General features: G+C 40.7%; 1 protein-coding gene across 1 annotated transcript in view; it reads left to right on the plus strand.

The window, feature by feature from the left end:
• The window catches only part of LOC112112194 (epidermal growth factor receptor substrate 15), a 105,423-nt gene that overhangs the window by 48,301 nt on the left and 31,287 nt on the right, over window positions 1-25,835 (plus strand). The window contains exons 11-15 of the mRNA XM_026651818.2: window positions 727-883; window positions 7,230-7,315; window positions 11,151-11,223; window positions 21,998-22,159; window positions 22,851-23,048. Of these exons, the coding sequence (XP_026507603.1) occupies window positions 727-883; window positions 7,230-7,315; window positions 11,151-11,223; window positions 21,998-22,159; window positions 22,851-23,048 (676 nt within the window). The remainder of the gene's footprint in view (window positions 1-726; window positions 884-7,229; window positions 7,316-11,150; window positions 11,224-21,997; window positions 22,160-22,850; window positions 23,049-25,835) is intronic.

The raw sequence follows: 25,835 nt of genomic DNA on the forward strand, positions 1-25,835 counted from the left end.
GGGCAGAAAAGAGTTCTCTAGAGGCAGATAGGATCAATTCTAATGGTATGGATCCTTCAGCCTTTTGTCCAAAGGGCAGCAACGTCCAAAGAGCAGTGTGCCAAATAAAAACCAAAAAACTGTCTTAGTCCATTGAGGCTGCATGAGCAGCCATGTGCTCTTAACTGATGCTCAGCCACTTCCGCCACTTGGGCTACGAATGAAAGGCTTTGGACACAATATGAACATTGCAGAATCTGGAGCATGTGGTCCTCACTGCTGCCACCATATAGTAGAAATCAGGGATTCCTTCATGATATCTCACATTGGACACCTAGGAGAAGTGAGCATGTGTGGACCCCCTGTACTAGAGAGGTATAGAACCATGGGACCTCCCATCCTGGATAAGCCCATTCCAGGACATTAATTTCTGGGTAATCCAGTTTGAAACCCCAGTCTGCTCCTTGGGAGATCCAGAAGTTCTCCTATACATGTGTTCAAAATAAAGGGGGGTGACGGAGAGAGTGGAGGAGAGGGGCAAGAGGGGAGAACGATATGCACTTTTCTCAGTGTTGAGGATTCATTGCTGTTTGTAAGGTGATTTGAAGATGTAAAACAGTATGTAAGTGCTAATTGCTGTCATCATTTTCCACTGCCTATGCACGCACTCCTAAACAATATTGTACTTGTAGAAATGAGGTGTTGCATCTAATCAGTTACTCTGTGTGTCTGTGTTTTTGTGTACAGGGGCCTCTGTGACACACAGGACTGTGGAAAGCTTTCAAAAGAACAGTTTGCCTTGGCTTTCCATTTAATTAATCAGAAGTTAACAAAGGGCATTGATCCTCCTCAAGTTCTGACTGCAGAAATGATCCCTCCATCAGATAGGGCCAGCTTACAGAAGGTAAGGATGTGTCTGGCTTTTAAGTAGAAACCTCAAACATACTAAACAAACTCTGAATTCAAGTGGTATTAAATAAAAAAATTAAATAAAATCCAGTTTTTAAAATCTATGCCAAGACATGGTTGTGCTATCAAGAAAAAACAAGATTAACTGCCATGAACAGATGTACTGTTTTTTGTCAGTTTACATCCATAGATATAATGTCTGCATAAATGCTTTCTTAATAAACTTATTTGTTACATCAGCCACCTTGCTGTCGAGGAACCATGAAATCAGCTTGTCGAAAGAATAAACCTATTCCTGAGTATCCAAGGATTAACTTCATTGTGGACCTGAAATACTATATGTACAAATTATCCTTTTTCTTAATATCAAGACAGAGTTTTTAAAAGTGGAATTTTCACATTTCCCTCTTTCAAGAAGTCAGTCATTACTAAAATAAATTAAACCCTTTTGCAGCTCTGTGGTTAATTATTTAAAAGCATGTTTTAAATTTTTTAACTATCCATTTGTATTCATAATAACATTTCAAATGTCCTCATACCCTTTTGGCCATTAAACAATCCATTGCTGTATTGACTCAATGGCTTTTAATTGCTTAAAGTTTTATTTATTAGCGCAGCAGTCAAATAGAGGTCACAACAAAATCTTATCTGTGTATGATGCATTGTAATAGCTGTCATTACTAACATTTTCTCTTGGTTCTGCTAAACATTGACGCAGCTGTGCTATCTTCATAATAAACAGAATGAGAAAGTCTCACCTGAAAAATGATAAACTTGAAATTTTTGCATGACTTTTGAGTTCTTTGCAATTGGTACCTAATTTTTTTTAAATTCAGTTTAAAAAAAAAAAAAAAACCTGCTTTATTTGTGCCTTTACTAATCTTTTTTGTGTGTTTTGCTTTCTTTTCTGTCTTTTCCAGTTTGGACTATTTTTTCCATTCTGCACCACTCTGCTTTACATCTTTATTATTCTGTCCGTTTCTTAACTCTGCTTTCTCAAGGTTAGAGGATCTTTGCTTTTTCTAATATATAATATCTGTTGGCTTGATAACGAACATTTCTAAAGGTCTCTTCAGTAGTCTTTGAAATAGCATAGTATTAGGTAGATATTGAGTTAAGCTGAAATCTGAAATTATTGCTGTTTTAACTAGCCGTTCATCTGTAAGGGTCCCATGTTGCTTTGCAAACTTAAAATGACATTAAAAACTATTAGTTTACTCTGTTTATCAATAAAGATTGTTCCAGCTATCAGAGAAATTCAGCCATCTCGGGGGGGGGGCAAATGTTGGTAGCTGTTGTGATTTTTGTGTGCTGCTGAAGTTCAGAATAGAAAGTGACATGTTTTATCCCATTGAAACTGCAGAGAAAATGCTAAGACAAAGTGTAAATAGCCCCAAACTGATAACTGGCACTATCACTGGAGCGAATATCCATGCTGTTACAGAAGGTGTTGTGAAACATTTGATGTCCAGACTTTGATTTGTACAGTAGTTGAGATCAGTATTGCTTGCTACTTTTTTTAGTACATCACATGATATCTTCTTAGCATTCCTAAAATACTGAGATCAACTGAGGTTTGCGGTGAATTTTAACTTCAATATACGAAACGACTAAGAAATAATTTAAACGAGGGAAGGATATGGGTTTCAGCTGGTTCTGTAAATCCCTCCCATACTTTTGAACATTACAAGGGAATTGATGAGCACTTATTAATCTGTTCAACTGACTGAACATGCAGCTCTTCTCAAAAGAGATGCTCTTTTATGCAATAAAATATCCAGTGTAGACAACTACATGTCCCTACTTGGGATTTATACGGGATGGCTAAAAATCGAGGTGGGGAGGGGAACAAGTGCTGCTGACTGCCACTGAAGTGGCATCACATATTGTGGCTTGTGCAGAGTGAGAACTGTTCAGCTGCACCATTATTCTTTTGATTCCCTCTGCCAATGTGATGACATTCTAGTAGCAAAAAATGTCAACAGGTGTAATTATATAGCATGACTCACTGTTGGGGTGGAGGAAAGGAATGGGTTGACAAGAAATCATTTTCCTGGTAGAGTTCTATCTTTACTAATGTGACTGTCAGCAAGAATTAATATAATTGGTTTCTTGGGGGAAGAGAGTAGGTGATGTAATAGGTTAATTAATTTTCTGCAATCTCTCCAATTTTTCAACATCCTTTTTAAGATATGGGCACCAGAACTAGATGAAGTATTCTGGTATTGGTCTCACCAATGCTGTATGCAGAAGTAAAATCACCTCACTACCCCACTGGTTATATATCCAAGAACCTCATTAGCTATTTTTGCCACAGTATCTCATTGAGAGCTCCTGTTGAATTGCTTGAACACTATGCCCCCAAATCCTTTCCCATGATACAGTCTCCCGTTGTGTAGGTATGGCCTACATTCCTTGTTCCAAGAGGTATAACTTTGCATTTGGCTGCATTAAAACGCATTTTGAATGTGTCCAATTTACCATGTGATCCAGATTGCTGTATGTGACTGCCCTGTCCTTCTCATTATATATCACTCCACCACTCTGTCTCATCCTTAAATTTAATCAGCAGTGATTTTATATTTACTTCTAGATCATTGATGAAAATATTGAATAGTATTAGGCATAGTACCAATCCCTGCAGAACCCCACTAGAGTCACCCCTACTTTGTGATGGTTCCCCACTGAAAACAACTTTTTGAGATCTGTCAATTAGCCAATTCTTAATATTAGAGGGGGATTTTGTTCTTAGAGGTGACCTCAAGAAGAGACTTGATGGGATACTGTATGTTGGGGGGAGGCTAGTGCCTCTCACGATCCAACATTATCTCAGCCGTTTCTAAAAAGCCTCAACGGTCTTTTAGCAGGGTGGATCCAGGCCCTTAAACATCTTCAAACCTCTAAAGAGGTCAGATAATGAAAGGGCTTTTGAATTGATTGCCCCTGTGGAGAAAAGGCAAGTAAAGCTCTGATCCTGCCATGAGTTCTGTGTGGGTGGATCCCTGGGGCTGATCTAATTTACAGCAGACTTACATGGCTACCAGTGCGCTGCTCTGCAGCCCGGAAACTGTTTTTCAAGTATTCATTTCAGTTTTCGGATGAGTGCAGATGCCATCAGAAATCCTAGTTCACTGGTAATCCTGATCTGTGAAAAACAATTGTGCGTTTTGATTATGACTCCAAGTCTGGATTTGAGAGGCACTAGTCTTAGAGCTGCAGGGACCTTGCATGTCTCTTGGCTAATGTGAGCCAATTTTTAAAAAGAGCTCCAGAGGTGATTCCGGCAATGACAGTCCAGTTAGTCTGACTTCAGTACTGGGCAAACTGGTTGAAACTATAGTAAAGAACAAAATTTTCAGACACATAGATGAACATAATTTAATCATAGAATATCAGGGCTGGAAGGGACCTCAGGAAGTCATCTAGTCCACCCCCCTGCTCAAAGCAGGACCAATCCCCAGACAGATTTTTGCCCCAGATCCCTAAATGGCCCCCTGAAGGATTGAACTCACAACCCTGGGTTTAGCAGGCCAATGCTCAAACCACTATGCTATCCCTCCCCCTTTAGGGGAGTTTTTTTGGAAAAGCGTCAACATGGTTTTTGTGAAGGGAAATCATGCCTCATCAATCTGCTAGAATTCTTTGAGGGGTCAACAAGCATATGGACAAGGGGGATCCAGGGGATATAGTGTACTTAAATTTTCAGAAAGCCTTTGATAAGGTTCCTCACCAAAGGCTCTTAAAGTAAGGTGTCATGGGATAAGAGGGAAGGTCCTCTCGTGGATTGGTAACTGGGTAAAAGATAGGAAACAAAGGGTAGGAATAAATGGTCAGTTTTCAGAATGGAGAGAGGTAAATAGTGGTGTCCCCCAGGGGTCGGTACTGGGCCCAGGCCTATTCAACATATTCATAAATGTTCTGGAAAAAGGGGTAAACAGTGAGGTGGCAAAATTTGCAGATGATACAAAACTACTCAAGATAGTTAAGTCCCAGGCAGGCTACAAAGGGATCTCTCAAAACTGGGTGACTGGGCAACAAAATGGCAGATGAAATTCAATGTGGATAAATGCAAAGTAATGCACACTGGAAAACATAATCCCAACTATACATATCAAATGATGGGGTCTAAATTAGCTGTTACCACTCAAGAGAGAGATCTTGGAGTCGTGGATAGTTCTGTGAAAACATCCACTCAATGTGCAGCAGCAGTCAAAAAAGCAAACAATGTTGGGAATCATTAAGAAAGGGATAGATAATAAGACAGAAAATATCATATTGCCTCTACATAAATCCATAGTACGTCCACATCTTGAATACTGTGTGCAGAGGTGGTCGCCCCATCTCAAAAAAAAAACGTTCAGAAAAGGGCAACAAAAATGATGAGGGGTATGGAACAGCTTCTGTATGAGGAGAGATTAATAACATTGAGACTTTTCAGTTTGGAGAAGAGACGACTAAGGTGGGATATGATTGAGCTCTATAAAATCATGACTGGTGTGGAGAAAGTAAATAAGGAAGTGTTGTTTACTTCTTTTCATAACACCAGAACTAGGGGTCACCAAATGAAATTAATAGGCAGCAGGTTTAAAACAAACAAAAGGAAGTATTTCTTCACACAATGCACAGTTAACCTGTGGAACTCTTTGCCCAGAGGATGTTGTGAAGGCCAAGACTCTAACAGGGTTTAAAAAGAACTATATAAATTCCTGGAGGATAGGTCCATTAATGGCTATTGGCCAGGATTGGCAGGGATGGTGTCCCTAGCCTCTGCCTGCCAGAAGCTGAGTATGGGCGACAGGGGATGGATCACTTGATTACCTGTTCTGTTCATTTCCCTCGGGCACCTGGCATTGGCCACTCCTTGGAAGACAGGATACTGGGCTAGCTGAACCTTTGGTCTGACCCAATATGGCCGTTCTTATGTTCATGTCAGGTTTGAAGTGAATTGCCACATTTGTGTGGCCAAACCTGGACAACAACACCATTGTACCCTGCCTGACTCTACCTAATACTTTGTCCCCTATTCTGTAATCTCCAAATTTATAAGCATTACAAAAAGAGTGTGCAGTTAGTGTAACAATGGCCTTGAAGCTGTATGGAATTTGTCTTTCACTCGCTCCCATACCAAATATGTGCAATTTAGAAGTAAAAAGAGGTTTGCTTTTCTAGCTGCCGGGCCATACAGCTCCATCTGGGAATTGAAAGTCAAGCTGGGTTACACTTCAGTTCAGTTAGTGGTTTAAAACAGGGTATAATTTAGCCTGCAGAATCTGTATAACGGCCCTACATGTCCCCTACAGGTTCAGGTTTTGTTGGTTGGTTTGTTGTGGTTTTTCCAGGCATTACAAACAATGTACATTGAATGTTGTTATTTATATGGTATTTCCAACTTGTGCATGTATTTATGTATGTTTTGTTTCATTTCATTATGTTACGTTAATATTTTATATGCAAAAAATAAAAATAAACTTTAAAAAAGGAATTTCTATAACTGGTGATGCATGAGAAGATGTGGGGTAGGGAGGGTGGCACTACCAGACCAGAGTTTGTGCATTTAGAGAAAAACACTTTTCTTGTAAGTTTAGCATGTTTGATCTGGAGTCACTGGAACACAATGAACAAGGAAAACCACAATGCCATGTTGAGTCCCTTTTCAGAATAGAACTGAGATTAAACGCAAGCTCTTATTTTCTCAATTTAAAAAAAACCATACACGCAAGAGCACGCATTCTAATGGCCATATGTTACAATTCACAATTTCATGCAGTTTTCTTTTTTTGGTACAAAATATATTTAGCTAATATATGGTTCCATATTTATGCTAAGGGCTGTTTAGGTTTATATATACTTTTTTTCCCCTGCATATGATTGCTCTTTCAAGTTACTGTTCTTCAGGGCTTTATGAAATGTTAAAGTGACCATCACTTTATTCTTTCCGGTTCTAAAATATTGAGAGTCCTAAAACTTCAAAGCTAAAAGTTGCCCTATTACTTGTGTTGGGTGAGACTGCACTTAAAAATGACACTTATGTAGTTACACTTCACAGCCTTGTTTGTATCTGTTCTTGGGCAGAAAATTTTATTCTTGGAATGAGGAAGGAGATAATCCAAATCCTGTTTAAGGAAGCAAGTGCAATTTATAGGAAACCTCCATATGCAAATAGTTGAAAGTTCTGATGGTTTTCACAAGAGTTTCACTGTAGTGGCGGTGGAGTCGGGCAGTTCTATAAGAATAGGCTTAGAATTAAGTTTACGTTTTATTTGTTCGCTAGAGCTCAATACTAAGTCAGTCTAATTTATATTCTATACATTAAATTAAGATATTTATTTTCTATTTTACAGAGCTCTCTAGGACTGACTGCGGTGGCAGATTTTTCTGCAATTAAAGAGCTTGATACTTTAAACAATGAGATAGTTGATCTGCAGAGGTAGGTAAAGGAGAATTACATCAATCTTATATCTTAGTTACTCGCTAATGGTTTCTTTAGTATTTTTTTAACAGAATTTGATATTTTTAAACCCTAATTGTAATTGAGTAAACTATTGGCATATGCTATTTCGTCTGTTAGATTCACTATGGTCGCTCTTCGTTGAAGTGCTGACCTCATATTGACATGGTTTACTGTTGGGTCTAAAAGGCATTAGATTCGTTTGTGCAACATACGATTTTAAATACTACTGGTGTGTGGAAAGGGGAAACATAATCTTCCTTTTCCTTTCTGTTGGGTAGTAGAGGCTTGAGCACAGGCATATTGTCTTATGAGGCTTGATACTTGTCCTTTCAGTAGAAAGCAGGGTACGTATGCACCTTTATTAAGATGAAGTTTGTACACTTAATCTGTAGACAAGCTCCAAATTTCTGTTAATTTCTAAGTTGACAAGTTTTATTGTAAATACCACAGAAGAAAAGCAGGTGGAATTCTTTGGAGAGGTGTGTGTGTGTGTGTGTGTGTGTGTGTGTGTGTGGAACAGTTGTTGTAATGATAAAGGGTTTCTATCAAGATTTTAAGAAAAGATTGTAGAAGTAAAGAGAGTGGGCAGAATCACCAGGCAGTCTTTGTACATACCCCCAAGATAGGAGAACTTGTGTAATAGAATGTAAGTGCTTATTTTGTTGGTAGTATACAGACTAAGTTAGTGGAGAGGGGAGGATTCAGGAAAGGGAGTGTGGTTGTGAAATTAAAAAAAGGGGGGGGAGTAATGGGACCACCACCAGTGAGGGATTGGAGACAACCTGTTGCTGTTAATTAAAACATTCCTTGACCTTGTGGGTAGATGAGTTTATCTAAAACATCTGGAAGGAGCACTGGGATAGTGACAGGCCCAGCCATCACCACTTCTTAACATGGGCAGGGGTAGCTGCCCGAGAAGCCTTCCCTTTTCTCCCCATCTGCATGTGTGGGAAAACTTTCCTGCTGTTTTCCTCTCTCCACCTTCATCTCATACTTACTCACCATCTCGTCCTTGCCTGTTAATAAAATTAATTTTAAACAAATTAATAAAAAAATGAACTAATAAAATGCATGCCAGATCATCCTGGACACTTCACTTGTATTTTTTATTCCTTTCCCACATGCTGTTCTTTGTCTGTTTAGAATGTTAGCTCCTTTGGGGCAGGGACTGTCTTCTGTGTTTTGTGCTTCAGATGGTAGAATCAGTTCCTGATCCTGACTGAAGTCTCTAGACCAGTGACACTGAGACCTCTGTGGTTAAGGAGCCAAATCAGCATTACCCCAAAGAGCCACAGTAGTGTGAATTCATGGTTTCATTTACTGTGGTACTATATATTCATATTTAAACAGTCTGATAGGGGAAATATATAAATTCTCTCAGCATAATGACTGACCAAGTATTATTATTTTATCAACTAAAATTGGTTAATAACATAGTAAAAGCATCCTGATTGTCTAATAATTTAGACCGGTTAATAATTAAATCACACAGTATTTTGATATAATGTGCTGCAGGAGCCACTTTCAGCTTGAGAGCCATAGTCTTTGTATCACTGTTCTAGATGCTGCCAATATAAATAATAGGGTTGTTGATTAATCGCAGTTAACCCATGCAATCAATGCAAAAAAATTAATCATGATTAATTGCAGTTTTAATTGCTCTGTTAAACAATAGAATACCAATTAAAATTTATTAAATATTTTTGATTTTCTACATTTTCAAATATATCTATTTCAATTACAACACAGAATACAAAGTATAAAGTGAGCACTGTACATTTATTTTGACAAATGTAGCACTGTAAAAATGATAAAAGAAATAGTATTTTTCAATTGACCTCATACAAGTACTGTAGTGCGATCTCTTCATCATGAAAGTGCAACTTACAAATGTAGGGGTTTTTTTTACATAACTGCTCTCAAAAACAAAACAATGTAAAACTTTAGAGCCTATGAATCCACTTGTAGTCTAGACGCGATAAATCGACCACCAAGCGCTCCCCCTTCGACTCTGGTACTCCACCGGAACGAGAGGCGCAGGCGGTGTTGACAGGGGAGCGTCAGATGTCGACTCACCACAGTGAGTAGATCTAAGTACGTTGACTTCAGCTACGTTATTCATGTAGCTGAACTTGCGTCACTTAGATCGATTTCCCCCCATCCCCCCAGTGTAGACCAGGCCTTAGATGATGAAAATGAACATGCATCGGTCCGCACTGCTTTGGATCGTTATCGAGCATGGATGCATGTCCTGTGGAATGGTGGTTGAAGTATGGAGGGACATATGAATCTTTAGCGCATCTGGGACATAAATATCTTGCAATGCCGGTCATAACAGTACCATGTGAACGCCTATTCTCACTTTAAGATGACATTGTAAACAAGAAGCGGACTGCATTATCTTCTGCAAATGTAAACAAACTTGTTTGTCTGAGATATTGGCTGAACAAGAAGTAGGACTGATTGGACTTGTAGGCTGTAAAGTTTTACATGGTTTTATTTTTGAATGCAGTTATTTTGTACATAATTCTACATTTGTAAGTTCAACTTTCATGATAAAAAGATTGCACTACAGTACTTAGGTGAATTGAAAAATACTATTTCTTTTGTTCTTTAGAGTGCAAATATTTGTAATGAAAATAAATATAAAGTGAGTAGTGTACACTTTGTATTCTGTGTTGTAATTGAAATCAATATATTTGAAAATGTAGGTAACATCTAAAATTATTTAAATAAATGTCATTCTATTGTTTAACAGTGTGATTAATTGCGCTTAATTTTTTAATCGCTTAACAGCCCTAATAAATAATAATTGCGCAAGTCTACTCCAGTGTTGTCTCTGTGATTAAAAAATAAGTGTAGGGAAATGGAGTGAAAGGTAAGCTTCTGTTTTTCTTCTGTTTGTATATGTGTTCTAGAATAAACAAATGTAAAAAGAAAAAATCCAGAGTAAAAATAAATTGATCTATTGAGGAAATAACTTAACTTGTACACAACTTTAACAAAATCTGCTTTGTTAAGCCTGGGATGTCATTGTACAGCCACAAAGGGGGAGAGTTGCATTTCTTGCTCAGAAATAAACACTTGCTTTTATGTTTAAAAAGGAAATCTTTTGTCTGACTTGGGTTTTTTTCTATTACTATCATTATCAATGATAGCTAGGAATTTATCAGTGATCATTATCCAGCCATCAGTAATCATTGTTACTTAATCTTGAATATATTTCTGTAGAAGCAGATTTGATGTGACACAGCACATATCTGTATATGGGGTCTCTGGGTTCATCTGGTTAAAGTCAAACTAGCATTTTTGCTTTGTCTCTAAACTTCTCTATAAATGGTACCAAAAACTGTTTGAGTACAGCTAAACTTACTAGCTAATGACTTGGTTCCCTGGTGCTGTGAATTGTTTCCTAGTTGTTTTACCTGTGTTTCCAAGGGTTAAATATATGGAAGCTGATGCAATCCCTCCCACTTTTCCCAGCAGTCTTCATTAGACAATTGCTCCATGGCAACAGTGAGATCACTGAAGACAGTATTTCATTGATTTCCTCCCCCCCCCCCTTTCCCTTTTTGAGCTGTTCTTTTCACCTAACCCCTCTTCAATGAGAAGGCTTTTTTATGCTGGGCATATATATATATAATCATCTGCTTTGTAAATAATTTAAGGAACGGAGACACCCTAAATTTTTTTTCTTTATTTAATGTTTCACTATGTATTTAAAAAGAGAGACAGGATTAGGGGGCTGGATAACTGTACCTGCTGTAACTGATGTTCTTAAGTATTCTTGCATATTTTGTTGGTCTTCTAGGGAAAAGAATAATGTGGAACAGGAACTGAAGGAGAAAGAAGATACTATCAAACTGAGGACAAGCGAGGTCCAGGTAAATGGGCTGTAGAATTTCTCATATTTCACTTCTGATTTTTGGTGCATGTGTTCATTCATTCTTATAGAAATATAATGATTGAGTCTTTAAACCAAATCATGTACCGTTTACTTGGTGTTGGCTAAGAAATAGATTACCTTAAAAAGAAAAGTGTGTGTGTGAGAGAGAATGAATATATGCATTTCACAAACCAGTGAAGATATTTCAATGCTATGCAAATTAAGACTAATAAACTGGTCAAATTAAATGGATTTGTACCATATGGTACCACTTCATGACAGTCACAGTAAATCCCTAGTTGGGAGATTATTTGTTGCTCCATGGTGAATTTTTTAAAGTCTAAATATCCTTTAAAATAGTTTTACTTTAAAAGGACTATGACAATTTTTCCATAGGATCAACATATTCAAATGTTGTTGCTGTTTCCTTTGTATAAAGACCTAATCTAGGCAGTTAAATGCCAGGGTTTAAGGTGCTTATAGTCAGCCAAGCCCTGTATTAAATGCTGCAAAGCTATCTTTCAGTTAAGTGATAAGTTACAAAAGCAGCTTGAGTTGCTGCATTTAAAAATCAAAATTTTACTGCAACATGACTCCTGATTATCTAAATACTTTTTGGATTACCAATGGACAGTAAAAGCTTAGTTTACATTTGATAGAGAATAAATAATGGAAATTTTCTCACATTTTCTGAACTGAAGTAAAATGTGGCGTGTCTTCCTCACAACAGTTTTATGAATTTTTGCTTACCTATTTTATGTTATACTCCTTGTGACTGGGTGGTAATTAATTGCATGACCTTTCTGGAGATAATCAGATCCTGGCATGTCAGTAACAATGACAGCCAAATGAATATGCAACAAGATGTCAAACAGAAGTTTGCTATACCAAATATGTTAATTAAATCTGACTACTCACGTGAATGGAATCAAATTTTAATAATATAGTAAAACGTATCATGAATATTCATGTTTGAGACACATCAGGAATAATTTTGTATGGTGTCTGCTGGAATCTCATGGTTTGTGTGTATGTGTTTGTTGACAATTGAATTCCTGGCAATGTTTGAAAAGGAGGCAAATAGTGCTAAATTAAAACTTTTTGATCTGTTAATTCCTGTTAAGAAAACAGAATATCACACTACTAAAGTGTATTATGTGCATCTAGTATTTGAGGCCAAGAGGTAATGCAAGACAAATGTAATAACTGTCATTGTCTAAAGCAGTCATACTGCAAGCAACGGCTTTGAGGTTCTGTCAATGTAAAGATCAAGTGGGCCTGCATGGTGCCTTATTCGTTGTTCCTCTTCTGATCAGAGGCAGCCATAGATATTGTGATACGTTGTGACTGTGATATGAATTTCAGTGCTGTTGAACTGGTATCTGGGTTTTGGTAAAGTTTGTGTGCCAGTGTTTCTAGAGCTACATACAACGAAGGTAACAAATTCAAATTGTCATGCCTGTTTTGTGTTTTGGCTCCTGTGTTGCTGTTTACCAAGATATTTGACTGTGTACCAGAGCTTTTTACTTTCTAATCTGTCTTCCACCTGACTCATTTTGTAATATCACTCTCCAGTGTTTGTGCCACCAAAATTATTTCTGTGGTGACAAATTGTTATCTCACAAACATCCCCGGTTTGTGCTTTGGCCGAATGAGTTGTGGAGAAGATTTGGGAAATACTGTTCTGCAGTAGAAATCCATTTTTTTGCTGTATATAAAAAGATGCTAAACAACAATAATGGGAATGAAATTTTAGATAAAGTATCAGTAAAAACAAAGTTTTTTGCTGAAGTGCAGCAATTTAAAAATATGAAGAGCTATATTGAAAGGCCAGAAGGGTCCATTAGATGATCTAGTCTGACCGCTTGTATAATACAGGCCATAGATTTTAACCCAGTTACTCCTGCATTGAGCCTAGAAACATGTTTGATTTAAAGCATATTTTCCAGAAAGGATTCCAGATTTTATTTGAAGACCTCAAGAGATGGAGGATCCACCACTTCTCTTGGTAGTTTGTTCCAGTGGTTAATCACCCTCATTGTTTAAATAAAATAAATAAATATGCCATATTTCTAATTTGAATTTGTATATATTAAACTTCCAGCCATTGCTTCTTGTTATGCCTTTCTTTTTCTGATTTGCACTGAATTTGACAGATTAATTATCTGTAGAATCCAGCATAGTCAGAAGTATTAATATATGTGGGTAGAATAACTATCCACTTCTCCCAAACAAACAAATATATGGGATGTTTGTCAGGATAGTTCTATAGGAGAAAATAGCTTTTAGTTAGCTGTATTCAGTATATGCAATCTTTTCTATTTCCATTTTTTTTATCCTCCCTTAATCTTCTTCCATCTCTTATTTTGACTTATCTTCTTTTTCATTCTTCCTTCCACTTGTCGTCTTTTCTTTAAAAAGCAGCACCCTTTCATCTAATTTTTCTTCATATTAATATTTTTGATCTTCCTTGTTGTCTCGTCCCCTTGCTTTACTGTTCTTTCCCCTCTACTTACTGCATTTTCATTTCTATCCCTCCTTCTCTCTGCAGTCCTCTCTCTCTCTCTCTCTCTCTCTCTCTCTCATTTGTTCTGTGTATGACAATAATTGGTGCTCTGAAAATGAACTAATTGTCACAACACACTGTAAGGAGGTAAGTAGCATTGTTGCTATTTTACACGAGAGAAAATATTGTAGCACCCTAAGGCTTCAATTTGAATCATAGCCGCATTGCACTGGTAAATGTACAAACACATAGTAAGAGACCGTCCCTGCCATGAAGCTTACAAACCAATGTCCTGACCTTGTACACACTTATGCATGTGCTTCACTATATGCGCATGTGGCTAGGCAATTGATTTAAGTATGTGTAAATGCCTGTAGGATTGGGGCCTGAATTAAGACAAGCCAACAGCTGGGTGTAGCAGGGCAGACAAGGGAAACAGTTACAGTGCTAAAAGGCTATATGATTTGTCAGACCAAAGAGTCTGTGTCAGAGATGGGAGTAGAACAAGTTCCAAGTTTAGTCTGCTAGACCAGCGGTTCTCAGACTGTGGGTCAGGACCCCAAAGTGGGTTGTGACTCCATTTTAGGATCGCCAGGGCCAGCGTTAGACTCACTGGGGCCTAGGGCTGAAGCCAAAGCCTGAGCTCCGCCGCCTGGGGCTGTAGCGAAAGCCTGAGGACTTGAGTCTGGGACGGCAGGGCTCTAGCCCCCTTTACCCCACCCATGGTGACGGGGCTCGGGCCCTCTCCCGCCTGGGATCATGTCGTAATTTTTGTTGTCAGAAGGAGGTCGTAGTGCAGTCAAGTTTGAGAACGGCTGTGCTAGACTACACTGCTCTTCACTACACTAACCACCTTTTCCATGGCCAGATTCCACATTGGCTTCTCAACAGAGGAGCCAATTTAGTTGGCTGAGATGCAACTTGTGTTTGGCCCTAATACTATCACCAGCATTCTGGGCAGCTACCCAGCCTCCAGGGTTTCCTTTCAAAATGGAGAGATCCCTTACTTCTGGTCTTCACACACCCCTTAGTGCCAGCCCTGGGCAGTTGTGATGGAAGACTGACTGTTAGGAAAAAAACTGAGTCAGACTTCCATAAGCAGCAATCAGTTTGTTTTTAAGATTTTGAGGAACAAAAATGACTAATCCTCATATATTTAAGGTAAAAAAGGCCCATGACAGTGAGCTTCCAAAATGGGTATATCCTTCCTGTGTACCCCAAAGGCCAGTCCTGAGTATACCATGCCTTTTATCATTCAAAGAGAGGCCATTTCCTGTAGAAAATGCAGTGAAATCTATAGAATGTCTGTACAAGATTTCATTTCACTGTCCATACCTTGAATACTTCTCTGGATTTCCGTTTCTAGAACTTTCACACTATTGCTTTTTTTTAGTACTGTACTCCCTTAGTTTTTTAAATGTGAGGAAAGGTGTAATTTCTGATGACCTTCTGTCTTGGCTTCTCCTTTTAACGCTAGAGGAGAAGTATATGGTAGTAGTTCTGTTTTTTTATCGCCTGTATTAAAAGTGTACATAGTGCTATAAATCTACACAACTCTTTACAAAGAGTTAAGACCAATGCCCTGTCCTGAAGCTGTTACAATTCAAATACGATCACAGTTCAGGACAGGGAGCCTGTGGGAATTATTGATGAGAAAGGGAGATGATGGATTGTTAAGAGAGGAAGCTCTGTGGATGAGGGTAGGGAAGTGTATTCCTAGCATGGGGCAACATGATTGAAGGCATAAAGCCTATCATAGGAAAAGAGAGAGAGAAGATTGGAATAAGCAGAAGGAGTGACAGGCATTAGTAAGTAAATGAGTCTGGTGTTGTAGGAGAGGATAAGGAGTTTGAATTTGAAGTAAGACAGGAAACCAGTGCAGAAATTTGGGGCAGAGGAGGAGGATGTTAAGTAGAGAAGAAACAAACAACAATGGAAAGCTCCAGTAATCAATGTGAGACGTGAACCACACTTTAAACAGAATTTGAAGAAATCAAATTTTTTTTATATTACTCAAATGGTACTGCTGAATTCTATTTTAATCTTGCTCTTCTATTCATTTGTCTACATCTCGTCATCTTCCTTTGTTTGTTCTTTTCCCTCTTTTATGCCTTTTCTGGCTGGCTGCTCTACTTTTCTGTTTCCTTCCTATGCCCTTAATGCATTCCAGCTCATGAAAATTGGTACTGTGCTGATTCACTTTCTGGAGCTAACAGATCACTCAGTAAAACCATACGTCTTGTTGGGTCGGGAGGTTTGGAAAGTGCTGATTTTTTTGCACTCAGGAGACAAGTTCCTGACGCTAGTGTTCATGCACACTTGAGGGATAGGCTCCAGGGGGGCCTATCTAGTGGTTCTGATAGATAATGGCCAAGAGATTTTCCATCTTGATTCTGAGATCACAAGACATTAGGTATCAGTTGCTAGGAGAACTTGTCACTGCACCATCTGATGTAACAAATGAGGCATCTGTTCTCTTCATTCCGTCTCTGAGCTAAGAGTTACAAAAATAAAAGTTGTTTCAAATATTGTAAAAATGCATAATTACATCTTTGTATGAACATTGCATTGACTATGCATCATACAGGTGTGACACTGAACTCTGTACGTGTAAGTCAGACTGGTTTTTTTGTTTGTTCCTGCAAAACAGATGAAGATATGGAAAAGTTAATTTTTAAGTATATTTGTAGCTGATATGTAAATGACTAACATAGAACAGTCGCTATTAAGATTATTAAAAAGCATGTAGTAATATGTGAATTGGTGATGTCCCTTTTTGAAGGGACTGGGAATTCTGCTCTAGTTTTAAATAAACATTTTTCTTTGTCACATTAGAAATTAAAATGTTAATGCTTACATTTAATTTATTTAGAGCAATACATATTATTAGTCCTTGATCAGTAATTGTTCAGAGCAAGCACTGTGAGTTTACATTCTGTGCAACTATGTGCTAATTTTTGTTGCATCTAAGCAAAGGCATTGTTTCAGAGGTTACTCCTGGGGGAATTCTGCACCACATGTGAAGAATTCATGTCCCATGCAGATTTCTTTGCTTCCCCGCAGAAAAATGACTTTGACAGGGAAGCAAAGGAAAGCTGCAAGAGCAGTGATGCACCACTCCCTAGCTGTGCAGGTACATTGTTTCAGGCACCCAGAGCAGCCAGCGGAGAGGTAAATCACCGCAGGGCTGGGGACACCCCAGCCAGTGGCTCCTCCCCTGAACTGGGATCGGCTGCTAGTCCCGGCTGGGCTGGAGGCAGGAGAGGATGGGGACTTCCTCCTCCCCTGCAAGGAGTGGCTGTGTCTGTGTCAGACCCACCCCCAGAAACTTCCCCCAGCTGCAGGAAGCTCAGCATCCTCTCCTGCTTCCTGCCCCCATTGCTCCTTAGCTGGGGAGGGAAGGGTCATTGTATGGGGAGCTGCTCTTCCATCCGCCCAATCCCCATGCATCCGGACCTCCCATAAATAACCAGACACCCCTGCCAAGCTTCACCCCATACACCCAGAACCTCACCCCCATCCACAGGCTTCCATACCCAAAGCCACTGAAACTCAACCCCTGCATCTTGAGTCCCCTGTCTCTGGACCCCTGTACCCAAACCACCCCCGCACTGAGCTCCCTGCGCTCAAACCCTGACAAGCCCCACCTCTCTGAGCCCCCACATCCAGACCCCATGCCACTGACCCCCAACTAGCTGCACCCAGATCCCCATCCCACCAAGCCCCACTCCCCCAGCACCCAGACACCTCTGCTGAGACACCCAGACCACTCTGCTGAGCCCCAACCACCTTCACCTGGAACCCCATGCAGAGTCCCATTGCACCTGGAACCCCCCCCAATGAGCCTCTGTGCATCCAGATCCCCTAACACCTAGACCTCCCCCAGTGATCTGCCTACACCCAGATTGTCCTACACAGAATCCTGTCATCCCATACCTGGATTCCCCCCACATTGAGCCCCTCCACACTTGGATCCCGCCTGGTTGAGCCTGCCTGCCCTGCACCTGGTGCAGAGGGGCAGGGCCCCAGGATGTTTCTGGGGCAGGTGCAGGCCTTGTGCTGTGTCAGGGTTGGGTGCAGTCTCACCACTGAGTCTGTGTCCCGGTGGTGGGGGAGCTGCAGGGTGATCTCCCACCTTCGTGCAGCCAGTGGCCTGTGCTCCCCACTGCCATGCTGGAGCCTCTGCATTTATTTATTGACAAATCAAACTTGCAGAATTTTTAAATTTTTGGTGCAGAATGCCCTCAGGAGTAAGAGGTGTATGTGATAAATTACAGCATTGGTTTGTGGGATGTCTAGAGCATAACTGACGTTCCGGTGAGGAAAGGACTACTATAGCAAAGTATAACTTTTTGGCTCAGTTCAGCACTGGGAACAGCATTGTGCTAGCTGTTTTTAAGAAACTAGCTAACTCTGAGGTTTTACGACTGCAGGACTGGCCAGTTTCTAGCATTTTGGTGAGTCTCTGAGAAGCACAGTGGGTGGGGGCCAAGGATATGAGGCAGGGGTTCAGGGAGGAGCCTCTCAGCCTGGGTCCAGGAAGTAGACTAAAGCTTGCAGCAGCATTCTAAGTCTGGGGGCAAGGAAGAATCAGCTCGCAGCTCTCCATGTGGTTCTTGCTCGTAAGAATGAGTCTTATGGAAATTAGGAATGGCTATAAATCTAAATCTAAAAAAACCCCCACGAAGCTACTCATCTGCAGCTCAGGAAGAAAATTTTATGTCTGGGCTTTTGGAGTCAGTTACCGAAAGGAACCTGGCCCTTCAGTCAAAGGAGTTCAGCTAATTAGCAAGAGGGAGATGTTGGCAAATTGGTTTGAATTACCTAACACGTGAATGAAAACAGAAAGATTCACTAATCCAGTTTGCTGTTAAAATGAGTGTACCATTTACAGTAAATTAGGCAGACAAGAGCATAGAGTTAGAGTTCAAACAGTTACTTGAGCAGATGAAGGCGCAATCTCAGTTATACTGAGCTTTTTCTTAATGATAGAGGATTGTTTAATCATCTTCCTGACACCTAACCCTGACCACATCCTCCCCATATTTGTATCACTCTACTTCCTTCTCCTCTGCTTAAAACACCTTTGCTTTTATGGTATTTCACCATTTAGCCCCTCTTATCATTTTATTGAGCCACCAACCTTTACCTTTGCTCTTCCAAAAATGCAAGCCTAGATTGTCTGCTTGTTGAAGCACCTTTGCATTTTTTTCCATGCCACCTCTTTTCGAGCAAGAAAAGCTTTCCCATCAAAATTTAGAGCGATCACCAGATCTTCCTTCAACTCCCACTTGTAGGCTCTGCTCTCCTCTCATGCCTACAGTACACTGCCATCTGATGAGAGTTAACTGGGCAGTGAACTGAGATTACTGTTGCACACGAAGTGCTCATTTTAATAGGTAAAACTTAAATAATTAATTCTCGGGTAGGCCTGCCTTTTTTTTTAATTGCGTGTTTGTACAGCGCATAGCACAATAAGGTCCTGATCTTTGATTGAGGTCTCTAGGTGTTACTGCAGTATAAATAATAATTACTGATCAGAACGAGTATTTTTATGGAGGGCTTTAAATTGTGGTCATTTGTCATAGGAAAAGATAGCCTTCTTAAGGCACTGTAATGGGAATCTTGAGATCTGGTTCTAGTTTTGGTTCTGCCATTTATAATGCTGGGCAAGTCACTCATCCTTTCTGCCCTGATTTCCTCACCTGTAACTTTGAGATGGCACTCCTTTGCCACTCATGGGCAGCAAGGGTAACTTTCTTCTTTTTGTGAGGTGCACAGAAATTACAGTGGTGGGCACCACAGACATACCTATTAGATACATAATAAAATATAAATTAGAAAAATCCATAAATGTAACATACAAAAAGGTGAGGAGTAGATTTAAGATAGAAGTAACATTTGTAAATTTCTTGGAGAAGTGACTGACTTTTTTACTTAAAGTACTAATAAGCTGCTTCTAAAAGAGAGAGTCCTCCAAAAGCATATTGGATACTAGATATTATACAGCAGATCAATACCCTTAAAAATACAGCATATTTACCAGTCTAGTGTTTATGGAATGAAAGTAAGTGTTTACCTGTAAATGCAGTAGTAGAAAAGGGTAAGATCTATGTAGAAGGCAGTTCTCAGAATTTCATATATAGCAGGCTGGGCTCTGTGTAGGTTCATGGGTCTTCTCACACATTGTAACTCAGAGGTAAATTTCTTCATTTCTAAAAGCTTGGATGTGGGATTGATCTCCGAGATAAAAGCACTTTTCCTTGCAAAACCCAACAGGGTTTTGTTTTTTAGCTCTATTAATCATAAGCTAATTTTGACCAGACAAAATTTGGAAGTCAGTTTACGGCAATTCTGAGTAACTTCCCAACATCACTAAAAATGACATTTTCAAGCTTCTCCCCATTACACCCTAAATGTCCCCAGTTCCTTTCTCCCTTCATTTACCCCTGATTTTCTAGCCTTCACAATATTACTTTAAGCAGGTTGATTTCAGGCAGCCCCAGCCCTTCCCTTTCTCTGGGACTGTTTATCCCACCCTCCCCTTAGTCAGGAGTCTGTTATCTAGGCCAGTGGTTTTCAAACTTTTTTTTTCTGGCGACCTAGCTGAACAAAATTGTTGATGCCCGCGATGCAACGGAGCTGGGGATGAGGCGTTTGGGGTGTGGAAGGGGCTCAGGGCTGGAACAGAGGGTTGGGGTGCAGGAGTGAGGGCTGGGTGGTGGGGCCGGTAATGAAAGGTTCAGGTTGTGGGACAGGGCTCTGGGCTGGGGCAGGGGGGTTGGGTGTGGGAGGGGGTCAGGGCTCTGGGCTAGAGGTGCACACTCTGGGGTAGGCCCGGGGATGAGGGGCTTGGGGTGCAGCAAGGGGCTCTGGGTTTGGGGGGAGGCTCAGGGCTGGGGCAGGGGATTGGGGCGCAGGGTTGGAGTACAGGCTTACCTTGGGCGGCTCCGGGTCAGCCATGCAGCGGGGGTGCTAAGGCAGGCTTCCTGCCTGTCCTGGCACCATGGACTGTGCTGCACCCCATCAGCGGCCAGCAACAGGTCTGGCTCCTAGGCGGAGGCGGACAAGTGGCTCCTTGCGGCTCTTGCCTGCAGGGACTGCCCCCTGAGCTCCCATTGGCTGGGAACAAGTACTTGGGGTGGGGGCAGCATATGGAGGCCCGTGAGCTCCCCACCTAGGAGCCGGACCTGCTGCTGGCCGTTTCAGGGCACAGCGCAGTGTCAGAACAGGTAGGGACTAGCCTACCTTAGCCGGGCAGCACTACCGACAGGACTTTTAATGTCCCGGTCAGCAGTGCTGACCAGTGCCTTACATTCCGCGACCCACTACTGGGTCACGACCCACCGTTTGAAAACCACTGGTGTAGGCAATCGTAGTACGGGGCTGGTCTGGCCAATGGTGGATGGGAGGGAGTGTCAAAAGGAGGAAACCGGCAGCTCTGGGAGTTGTTGGGAGAGTGCAGTGAAAGTCAGGGGAACAAGGACAGATGTGCAATCCACTCACTGCAACCCATGCTCAACCCGACCTGCAGCGAGCAGTGTGCTGTGCCAGCCCAGCAGAGGAGATGGGCTCAGCTGCTTGGGCTCTGCATCACATGATCCGCGTGCAGGTTGCAAATGGGTGAGGAGTAAATACAGAACCATCATGAAGCAACACAAGACTGCAGGACATTTCTCAAAGCCTGACCAATTGCCCGGTGTCCTGCAAAAGCAAGACTCCATAGGTATGCCTCTATAGAATATTAATATTAAATATGCTAACTCTTGCTTTCTGTAAACTGAAATTATCACTTGTTGAGCTGGTAAGATTTCCATTATCACCAAGAAATTAAACGAATTAGTATATTAGAATATAATTAAAGCATCAGATGGATGTAATCTAGTGGTATGAGCAGAGGGGGGCTCTAGATTTTAAATTCTGATCCCAACTGTCTTTTTGGATAAACCAGTTAATCTTTGTTGCCGCATCTGGACGTTACCTTACTAAAATGCTGAGGATTCATTTATTTTGTGAAAGTGCCTTGAAGATAGAAAATAGTAATTCTAGAGTCATTTCATAATTTTTTCAAGAAGTGTTTTACTATATTTCAGTTGGGGCTATAATTTTGGAATCTCTGCCTTGATTTTTTTCAAGTTTTTAAAAAGTTAACAGCATTTTGACTCTGTCCCTTTATGGCTCTAGCTGTTGCTCTGCAGTGAGAGGAATGCAGTAACTCCTTTTCCGTGGCCAAGGAAAAGAAACTGACAAAAATGTTTCTCTGCAGGATCTTCAATGTGAAGTGAAGAGGGAGAGCAGTACTCTACAGAAGCTGCAAGCTCAGAAACAGGAAGCACAGGAAATCCTTAATGGCCTTGATGAGCAAAAAGCCAAGTTAGAGGAGCAACTTAATGATATCAGGCAGAAATGTGCTGAAGAGGCCCATTTGGTATGTTCTGGTAGTTTATATGCATAGTAGTCCCTCTTTTCAATTGAGACCCTTATTGATGGGAGTCTGCTCCAGCCCTCCAGTGTAAGAAAATAGCCCTTTTAATGAGGGACTGTGTTTGGGAGAGGAGCATAGCTTGAGTAGGAGAAAACAGTGAGATACTTAGGGCTGGGTGAGGAGCAATAAGTGGGGAAAACCTCATGCAGTTCAGTAATTCCCTGTTACATATAGGTCCTGCCCATGCTAGGGTTGAAAACATGCTGACTATCCTTGTGTTAACTACAGTTGCTGCTAGCAGCATTCTGATACTTTCACTGAGCAATGTAGACAGATGCTTTTTCTGTAAACTGTAGTATAGGCTATCAACTCCAGATAATCTATAGCGAGAATCTAAACTATCCCCTCTAGGTATAGCATCCTAACAGTGTTATCAATATAAAAATCTGTCCAGGATTGTCAAGGAAACCATGCTAAAACCCTGTTAGCCATGATGATATTTAAACCCACTTTTGGCTACCTCTGGTTTAATATTAGCGTCGATATGGCCTTAAATCTCCAGTGGGAAACGTACAATAATTGCAGCTGGGATTTTTCCTGATTATTTTTTGGTATTTGAAAGTCGCTTCTGATAAACATATCCTATTTTAATTGGATTTGGTTTTAACTAATGAAGTGTTCCTTCATTCCGCAGATTGCCTCACTGAAGGCTGAAGTAATGAGTCAGGAATCTAAGATCTCAACATATGAGGAGGAACTGACCAAAGCTCAAGAGGAGCTAAGTCGCCTGCAGCAAGAAACTGCTGAGCTAGAGCAATGCGTAGCGTCAGGGAAAGCACAGCTGGGACCTCTTCAGCAGCATCTGCAGGATACACAACAGGAAATCAATTCAGTAAGGCATTGCGGAAAAGTATCAACAAATGTTAATATCTCATAAGAAGACACCCCTTTTGGGTTTTTTCCCCTTTACTTTGCTCATTTTTCTTTTGCTTCCTTATACAAATTTTGTTTCCTGCTAACTGGTTAATATTACTGTAGTCTGATATTAATTATCAGATGATGCTATGCGAGCTATGGTATTTCTATTATTAAAGTCTCCAAGGTCAATGAGCTTATGTTTTGGATGATACAGGGGCCTCATTTATATTACAATGTACATTTTACTTAATAAAATAATAATTTTATAAGAAAATTTCTTGAAAGTGAGGAACTAGCAGCTGCCCATACTATACTTAGCTCAAGTCAGTGCTGCTGTCTAAGCTTTGTACTCCAGCCCTGGCCCAGGACAGCCTTTGCTATTCTGGTCATTGACACATTTTGAGTAGAAACTTCAAAGGTATTGTGATTTGGAGCATTGTCATTGGAGATTAAGAGCAGGTTAGACAAAAACCTGTGAGGGATGGTCTAGATAATACTTAATCCTGCCTTGAGTGCAGGGCACTGAATTTGAGGTCCCTTCTAGTCGTATTCTTCTATGATTGCATAAATGGGATTAAACTGAGAATCATCGAATGTATTTTCATTTGTGTTTGAGACTAGTTATCCAGAGGTGGTAAACTGGTGCACTAGCCACTGTGCACACACGTGCTCCATATGTACAATATTTATTCAGGGTTCTGTTTAAAAAGAGCATTGTAGCTTCCATTTGCAATCACTGAGTTGAATTAGTGCCCCTCTGGTTATACTGTAGGTCTGAAACCCCTTTTATTTCTCTGCTTCCCCCCACACCCACACTCACACTCAACTTTATTTTTGCTAGTGGTTGACTCTGTTTCCTTGTGCTACTCCTGGACATCAGTGTAGCTAATATGCATCCTTGTTTTTTGCTGTTTTTCTTTCTCTCTGAATGTCTTACCAGTTTTTAGCAGGGTACTTCTCATTTGACTAGAAAGATGAAGTGCACCTCTAGAGGCCACTGTTAATGCGGCTTTGGTTTTCATGCTAGAGAGCACTATGGTCAGGGTCCTTCTTCCTGCTTGGTTAAGGCACAGCCACTTCTGCTAATATACAAACCAGATATTTTTTATTTTGAATTCCATGGGTAAGTCTGTTTTTTAGCTTTGAACCTAAAAATCTTAATTTAGACTCATAGACTTTAAGGTCAGAAGGGACCATTATGATCATCTAGTCTGACCTCCCGCATGATGCAGGCCACAAAAGCTGACCCACCCACTCCTGGAATAATTCTCTCCCTTGACTCAGCTGTTGAAGTCCCTAAATCATGATTTAAAGACTTCAAGTCGCAGAGAATCCTCCAGCAAGCAACCCCTGCCCCATGCTGCGGAGGAAGGCGAAAAACCTCCAGGGCCTTTGCCAATCTACCCTGGAGGAAAATTCCTTCCCGACCCCAAATATGGCGATCAGCAGAACCCCGAGCATGCGGGCAAGATTCTCCAGCCAGACCCGCATTGACCATTGATACTAATTACCTGCGATGGCGCGTTATTGACCTATTGACTAAAATCACGTTATCCCATCAAACCATCCCCTCCATAAACTTATCAAGCTTAATCTTAAAGCCAGAGAGGTCTTTCGCCCCCACTGTTTTAGTTTTTAACCCGGCAATTTAATGTTGGGAGTTTTACAGCCATCATCGCTATGTCGTTATTGTACGCTTACATTTTTATTTTTGGTGTTAAGCCTCACTTCATGTGAATTACTGTATATACTCGTTCATTAGCCCGTTCGTTTATAAGATGGCCCCCAAGATGGTTAGGTAAAAATAGCAAAAACTGTATGACCCTTTCATAAGCCAACCCTGTATTTCAGGGGTTGGCAAACTTTGGCTCCCGGCCGTCAGGGTAAGCCGCTGGCGGGTCGGGACGTTTTGTTTACCCTGGAGCGTCTGCAGGCATGGAGCCCCTCAGCTCCCTGTGGCCACGGTTCGCCGTTCCCAGCCAATAGGAGCTGTGGGAAGTGGCTGCTCCATGCCTACAGACACTCCAGGTAAACAAAATGACAATGTATTAGATATTCAATTGTGATTCCATAGAGTTTAAAATCATCAAATTTTGGTGTAGACCCGATTATAAGCCGACCCCCGCTCTTTGATGCGTCATTTTTTTACCAAAAATATTTGGCTTATGAACGAGTATATACAGTAATAAAAATGTATATTTTCCTTTAGAGATAATGTACAGTATATCCACACTCCTTGATTTCAGCCATAGGCTGAAGGTCCCTTCCAGTCCTAGCATCTATGGAAAAAAAAAATGCAGTTTAGAAGCTGAGTAGCAAACAAACGTACTTGGCATTGTTGCATCACAGGGTATGTGAACCCAGGTTGAGAGAGAATGTCTTTGTCTCCAGCTGCTTATTCCTTTTCTTCCATTAGCAAAGAGGCGCTTAAGAGAGTATCTGTCCCTCACATTTATTTTTGAGTGGTTCGTTGTATTTTTCTTGCAATAAGGAGCAATCTTTTTTTTTAACAGATTTTTGAATTCATATTTTCTTTTGGTCTTCCTGATTTCCCCCTCTACCCCCACTTACAAAGAATGTACAGAAAGTACATTGGTGGCTGTGGCAGGATTGTCCAATGGTTCAGGTACTTACCTGGGACTCAGAAGATGCTGGTTGAATTTCCTACTCCTCCACAGGATTCCTTTGTGACCTTGGACAAATGACTTAGTTTGTCTGCCTCAGTTCCCATCTGTAAAATGGAATAATATTTCCCTACCTT

Source organism: Terrapene carolina, unplaced genomic scaffold (assembly GCF_002925995.2).
Source record: "Terrapene carolina triunguis isolate 2854851 unplaced genomic scaffold, T_m_triunguis-2.0 Scaffold103, whole genome shotgun sequence".
In the NCBI taxonomy this organism is placed as follows: Eukaryota; Metazoa; Chordata; order Testudines; family Emydidae; genus Terrapene; species Terrapene triunguis.